The following is a 7452-nucleotide window of genomic DNA, read 5'->3' on the forward strand; positions in this document are numbered from 1 at the left end:
GTTCTCAGTATGAAATCAGTTCTCAGGATGAAATCAGTTCTCAGTATGAAATCAGTTCTCAGTATGAAATCAGTTCTCAGTATGAAATCTGTTCTCAGTATGAAGTCTGGCCTCACCATGCAGGGCAGTTTAATGAAGTGTGCGGCATGTTGCATTCTAATGATTCATTATCACCTGATCTGGAGAGTGATTACTGATTATTTTAGATTATTGCAGCATTTGTTAAGCAGGGAACACTTGAGGTGATGAGAGAAATCTTATTTATCTCATTCTAATTTACATGCATTTATTTACACAATGTGTCACTTTTCTCTATTTTTACTTGTTCTTATGTCTTGAGTCAATTGTTGTTGCATGGTAAGAGGAGCCTGGCTCTTAAGATTTACATTGCCAAACTCCGCTGTAACGATTGTGCATTTGGAAATAAAGCTTTGAAATCTTTAAAATAGTATCTTTTCACATTGGAAAAGGTTATATTTTGACTGGTAAGGGAAAATGTTGGGTCTAGATAACGCAACTTTGAAGACTTACGGTACGTCTACACTACAGGCATCAAAGAATGCTTTCAACACTTCGCCCATTCACTTGAATGGGGTGACGTAGAAGATTTTTAATCTTCACCGAACTGCATTGTGGGGAGCATGGCATGGCATCACGAGCATCTATCGGCATCAAAATGTTCAACAATGTTCAACTTTTGAGGCTCGATGCTTGGCATCAGCCAATCAAATCCCGTTTATGCAAATCCCGCCGGTGCAAGCGCAGCCAATCAAACCGCGTGCAAGCTGGGAGAGCCAGACCGCAGTTCATTTCCTCATATTCCAAACGAGATATTACGGTAGCAAATCACCCGGTTCTTTACGACCGGAACTATTTACCGGGATACAAACCGGAGGAACCAGGCATGGAGGGAGGTGGCAGAGACAGTGGGTGAAACTGGTAGGTTTTTCGCCTGTTTGGAGAGTTTATATCCAGTTTACTTCGTTTTAACATTGCTATTGCTTTGTATGTCGGGGGCGGGAGATTCATGTGATTGGTTGCTCGCAAAAAATCGCCAAGCTTCAGACACGCCCAGCTTCAAGATTTTTTCATGCCTGTAGTGTAGACGGGCCGTTAGTCTCAAACTGTTTGTCTATTGGTCAGTAAGTGGATCAACAGATGTTTGTCAATAATTTAGATTTGTTGACTTATACGTTCAGTCATTTGTTTAAAAATTAATAATTGAATTTTTTATTTTTTTTATTTCTGTTCTAACAAAATGTGCAATTTGAAGACAAATTAGAAATTTGGCTCTAGGAGTTATTTGACTTAAAGAATAGCTAGAAGTAATGCACCATTTTAAGCATGCTTCTTGGTTAATATCAAGCTGTCTTTGGCTTTTTTCTTGCTGTAACAAATGCAAAGTTCCCCTCTGTGGGACGAATAAAGGGATTCTGATGCATCCTACCTGGCCATCAGGACGCCGTCCCGCAGCTCCACCCAGGGGCTGTGGACCGGCTGAGGGGGCCGAGCCTGGGCCTGGTGCAGGGGGAGGGGCCCCACATGGCTGTGACTGGGCCAGAACAAGGAGGGGCTGAGCGACTGACGGACAGAGGGGCAGTCGGAGATACCCGGCCCGGCGTACGTGAAGATGGTCGGACTGTAGAAAGGGAGGGGGGGGAAGTCGTGGCCGATGTCGGTGTACGGGGAGGGGATGCAGATGGGCTGGTTCTCCATGGATAACCCAGGAGAGGAGGCCCTGAGGGGAGGAGGGAGGGCGCGACATCCAACTCGACTGGAGTCCACCTCCTGCAGCTGGAGGAGGGAATGCTCCTTCTCTTGAAAGAGGGCGGCGGCCATCATGATTACAGACGATCTCGGTATCACAAGATTTTCCACATCATCGATAAAAGATAGGAGTGTAGGATGGAGTTATCCCCCGGTGTCTTATTAACGAGAAATGGCCATAAAAAACTAAACCAGCAGATCTACCTACACAGAGCGGGGGTGTTTAATGTCACTCAGGTGATCACTTGGTAGACTCCCAGAATGATGGATGGCTTTAATAACACCTGCGGCTGATTCAACCTCACTGACTGAAGTGCTGGAGTGAATCACCTGCTGTGAAATCATCCCGACGAAAGTCTGTCCACTTCAGAGAGAGGAAGATGTTCAGGAGTCTGACATCATTAAGAGTCAGATGTGTGGCAAGCCTTTCCACCTGGGAGAAGAGAAAAACAAAAATACTGTTATGAACTGCGGAGGTGACGCATCATTAAATGTCGCTTAAGGAAGGCTGCATCTAGCAATTCGGTAACACTTTACAATAAGGTTACCCTTGTTATGTGCCGTAGTGGGTTTTTGTGTGTGTGTGGGGTGTTTGTGTGTGTCTCTCTCTTTCCCCCTGATTGTCTCCAGGTGCAGCCTCTCCCTCAGGTGCTCCCAATCCCCAATCAGGGCCTCCCTAAAGGACCTGAGAAAGGCTGCAGTCGCTCTCTCCTTCTCCTCTGGCTGCATGTGTGCAGCGTGGTCTCTGTGTGAGGCCTAGTTTAACGTGTGTGTTGTTCATTGTTAGGAGATGTGTACCTTTGTACCTTGTTAGTCACTTTCTGTTAGAAGAACGTTGTTTTAGTTTACTTTGCAAGTTGGCTGGTGAGCCCTTTTTCTTTGATCAATTAAAAGACCATCTTGTGGCTTCACAAAACGGTTTCTTCTCCTTTTTTCTCTTGCCCGGTTTGTTTTGTATTTTGTTACTTCCCTTTGGTTCCCCTAGTCCAGTAGGGAACGTAACAAATCTTATAAAGGGTTTATAAATTAGGTTGTAAACACTTTATTAATCATTAAGAACCATTTATAAACAATTTCTAACAGTTTTCATACATCAACACAGGCTCACTATTTGGCAAGCGGACTAAGCCTTACATTGGCTACTTAACGAGAATCAACTCAGTGAGCAACAGATACCAAGGATGCTAGCTGATGACGAAGACGAAGTATAAGTAGCCAACATACGGCTTAGCAGTACAGATAAATGTGGGCTCACTATTTGGCAAGCAACCGGTCACAGTTGCCCTGTTTATCTCGTGTCTTATAAAAGCTTATTAAGGATTTATAAAGTGTTCACAACCCAATTGAATAAATGAATTACAAACTATTCATAACAGTCTTATTGTAAAGTGGTACCGTTATATGTTTAGCACGTATTCGGTAAGAATTTCCATTACAAGTAAGCACCAAAAGATTTAGATGATAAAAAAGAGACAGGATAGTATTTTATATAGAAAATAAGTAAAGCAAAGAAACATGAATAAATAAGATTGACAAGAATACAATTAATGTAATCTAAGGATAGTTATCAATCTTTTTTACAATTTCAAAAGAAGCAGAGGAACACAATGCCGTCTTTGTGCTTCAATGTGGAAGCCTTCACCTGCTAAATTAATTTTGGAGGAATGTTATGAAAGGAAACTGTATAAAACACGGTTAAAGTACATAGTGACAGTGGACCTAAGTGACACAAATGCTTAAAACCACCATGAAATGAAAATATCAGAGTGTTTAGTAGTCAGCATCTAGTGAGTCAGATACTTATTTACAGAAATGTTGCTATTGAAATGTAGAAACACTTTTCTAGTTGAGGTCCAAGTACAAAGAATACAAAGTATTTGCAGCTTAAATGTACTGGGAGTAATGGCTGCTCCTGAAGTTGATGTAACACGATCGCACTAGAGAGAAAACTAATCCGCAATCATAAGAACTACATTAGTTAAGGAAATTCTGCCGCCATTGTTATTTGGAGTCAAAAGATGGCCGCTCTAAACACCGCCCAGGCCCCGGCCCCCCCAATTAAAGGCTATCGCTGGACATGCCAACTCTCTCTGCTAATAGAAAGAGAGCGGACAAGTTTAGCCAATATCGTTTACCTTCTCTTCGTGACCCTCTGCCTGTCGAACTCAGAGATCCTCTTCACCGCAGGTAACCCCACTACACCCTTATAATGTTTTACTTGCTTAGTGCAGCAAAAAATCATGGCACCGTGGTACCACTAAATGAAGCTCGCATCGCCGACCGGCTAGAAGGTCAGTACACAGAAAGGATATACATTTCTGCTTTATTATGAGCCAAATAACAAATCCAATAAAATGCTTTCAATCGCCTCGATTCTGATCCTGAGGAGTCAGCCTGGAATTTTTAGTATGGTTAAACTGTCTAATTTCGTGTCTCCACTAACTAAACAAACCTCTTCTCGCAGTAAGCCTGATCTGCATCTTCACCAGAGCACACTCAAACCAGCCTGAAGGAACATTTACCATGGGAGTGAAAGCAGAAAAACCTCTTGCTCTTCTTAATTCCATCTCACAGATCTCTACATTCATCGAGGAGAAGGGGAGAGATACATTCTCAGATGAGGTCAAACAAGTTCAAGACGCAAAGTTCAAAAACAAGGTGACACAGAAACATCGATTAAATATCATGACATTCTAAAATTCTGCAACTGGGTGAAATAGATCCCATTAGACTGTGCGACGGCTAGGATTGGCAGGCATTGGATAGACGTTGCCTAGAACGAAGTTTTCATGTTCGACTGGCTGAGGTATAGGCAAATGGGGAAAATTATTTTTTATATTTCACCTTTCTTTCCGGGAGCTGACCATTTGAGAGCAAACAGGAAACACACCTTGGAGAACCTCATTTTTCAGTTTTGTCCAGGAATGAGACATCAGAAATAAAAGACTATGACAATACAGCATTCTGATTGTACTGATGGTCTTTGATGAAATGTCGCCTTGAACAACTCTCTGCGATTTGTTTCTTCTTTGCCCCTTGACTTCATCCTCGTACTCCCCCCTACTCGCACACACCGGTTCCTAACTCTCAACTACCAAGACCTCTCCAAGGAAATTCTGCCACTGTCCAACGCAGCTCCAATCCTGCGATCACTCCCGACCGTGCGCTGCAATCATAATCCCTGCTGACTAGTTGACGGCTAACGCCAGAGGTGCGAGGATATTAATGATGAGCAAAAGGAGGAGTACTCGTCAGCAAAAGATTCAGTGATAGAGATTTGGCAGGAGAGAAGTCTTGTGCATGTCAAGGAAATCAAGGAGCCTTTTACTCATGTGTCACATTCCTTCGTCTCTGTTGGACTCACAGAGGGCGTGTCTGGAAGATCGTTCGTGAGAGCGAAACTGCGAAACAGAAGGAGAGAGAGCAAAGACACACCAAACGAAGACAGGTGCCCAAAGACTTCATTAAAACATCGCCTATCGTAATATACTTCCTCTCTGTTACAATGCAACGGACTAGATGTCAAGTCGTTCAGATTGAACGACCAGGGCTGACAATTCATAAAAGCATTCAGCAGCTGGAATGCAAGGAACAAGCCGCGCAAACCAATCATTTCTCTGGTAAAGTGGCTTTTGGAGGGTCCTAAGGGCAGGGAACTTCTCTTCCGCTTGAAGAAAAGTTGTGAAGACACGGGATAAGTCACCACACTCCAAAAAACTGCAGTCTCCTCTCATGGACTTTTAGCTCAGATCTTAAGATACGATGTGCGGCTGTATCGCGCGCAGAAACATAGTTCTGCTTGCTGTTCATCCTGAGCATTCACGAGTTCCTGGGCTGCTTGTATGCTTTCAAGCATTCAACAACACAGGTGAAATCTGCTTCCTCAATGCCAAATGCAACAGATACAGACATGGCCCGAAGGATTCTAAGCGACAGGCGCCGATTGAGCAGAAGCTTTAGATAGCAAGCCACACACGGGCCCCACTGGGACTCCGGTTTCTCCGCCCGCTTCCTCTCTGGGGCCTCTCTGCGGAAACGAATCAGAGTTCACTGCACAGAAACTTCTGAGGGGGCACACAAAACAATTGTAACGACTAACAAGAAAACAAGTTGGGGCCCACCACACGCACACACACTCCACAGACTGAGACACACTCATCCCGCCAACTAACGAAACTTCGCACACCTTCTCTACCCCCGTCGACATGACGCTCGAAAACCCTCTCGCCACACACGCTCGCACACACACTCGAAAGTGCACATTTGAAAAGTTTCACGCACCCGCTCGACGCCTGGCCAGCTGACTCTTCCGCGCCTGCTACACTCACCGCACACCCCCCGCGCTCTCGCGCGCACTCGCCTCATCTGAAGAGTACCCACAAAATCCCCAGAGACCTGTCTTCTTGGATCCGTTTTTCACCCCATGCGCGGCCCTTGTCACCACGTGTCAAAACTGGACTTGCGGAGCTACTGTAACAGCCTATTACAACTATTCTCGTCTCATCCCTGCAAGCTCACACACACAAGCATATTCTACATCCAAGTTTCATTGCCTCGATCCCCGCCTTTCTACTATGTCCCCCTCGCATGGTACCGCCTCTCTGCGCTCTAACACGCTGCCTAATCACCACCGTCACCGGAATTGGGCGCCAGCTCCCTCAGAAAAACTCCATTTATGTTGTATACAGCGCGCAAAATTCAGCAGCTCGACACTAATGGAACGCCAGCTCTCACTATTTGACCTTCAATTATAAGTCGACCGGTGAGTGATTCTTAACACTTTTATTCTTTCAGAAAGAATCTGGCATTTCCATAACAAAAACAAAACAAACCGCAATTTATTATGGACCCATGTTTTCACAGGCTGAAGCTGGTGTACTCTCCAATGAGGGAGTCGCTGAAGCACGGTCCGCGCCCCCGCCTTTAGCTCCCCTCGCAGCTCCCCTCCAAAATCTAAACAGACCCACGGCTCGCAAACTGAGTCACCCTAGACGAACTTGCATGAATTACAAGGTGTGGAAATTGCTTGCTGAGGCCTAAGAGTGTACCAGCTGTACTGAACTGGAGATTGCTCAAGTAACCAGTGGACAATTGCCGCGCATCTTCGCTGGTACGCGCGGTCGGCCGAGCGGTTGGCCTTGTGTACTGTTTAGTAACCACTTCTATTCCAAGAAAGAATGTCCATTGAGCAACTCAGCAGCAGCATCTTTTATTTTAACAAGGTACGTTTGTGTATTCAGAGACAGAATAAATGTACTCCTTAAACCGGAAATAATGGATCGTTTTTTAAAGCTTGGGCTTCTGTGTACGAAGCGCAGAAATACACATAGTGTACACTGCAAAGTATTAAATGTCAGATACTCAGCAAGGCGCTTTTTCAATGATTTACCACCCACATTGGCCTTGCGAAAGTTAACATTTGGTTGCCGCGCTGCAGATTTCTATGCCACTTATGTGATAACAATCACAGGCACTAATAAGCCACACACTCTTGCGCCTTCCGCCCATTAATCGTCTCTGCCCCCCGAGCGCAAACATTTCCAAATCGCAAAAAAAATTAATAAACCACAGAGAAACTTTAAAAACGCATCTCTTGAATGTGTTGTGTCCTGTTTTTTGTTGTGGCCTGGCAGGCTGCTCAGCTGTTGTCAGGTTGCGGAGAAAGGCTGCTCATTCCTGGCGTCA

At 44.8% G+C, this 7452-nt stretch overlaps 1 protein-coding gene across 1 annotated transcript in view; it reads right to left on the reverse strand.

Annotated features, from left to right (window-relative positions):
- LOC104967269 (estrogen receptor beta-like) overlaps positions 1 to 7452 on the reverse strand; it is a 22254-nt gene that overhangs the window by 6217 nt on the left and 8585 nt on the right. The window contains exon 2 of the mRNA XM_010796684.1: positions 1445 to 2200. Coding sequence (XP_010794986.1) covers positions 1445 to 1842 — 398 coding nt within the window. The 5' untranslated portion in view covers positions 1843 to 2200. The remainder of the gene's footprint in view (positions 1 to 1444; positions 2201 to 7452) is intronic.

Source organism: Notothenia coriiceps, unplaced genomic scaffold (genome assembly GCF_000735185.1).
Source record: "Notothenia coriiceps isolate Sejong01 unplaced genomic scaffold, NC01 NC01_scaffold00037250, whole genome shotgun sequence".
Lineage (NCBI taxonomy): Eukaryota > Metazoa > Chordata > Actinopteri > Perciformes > Nototheniidae > Notothenia > Notothenia coriiceps.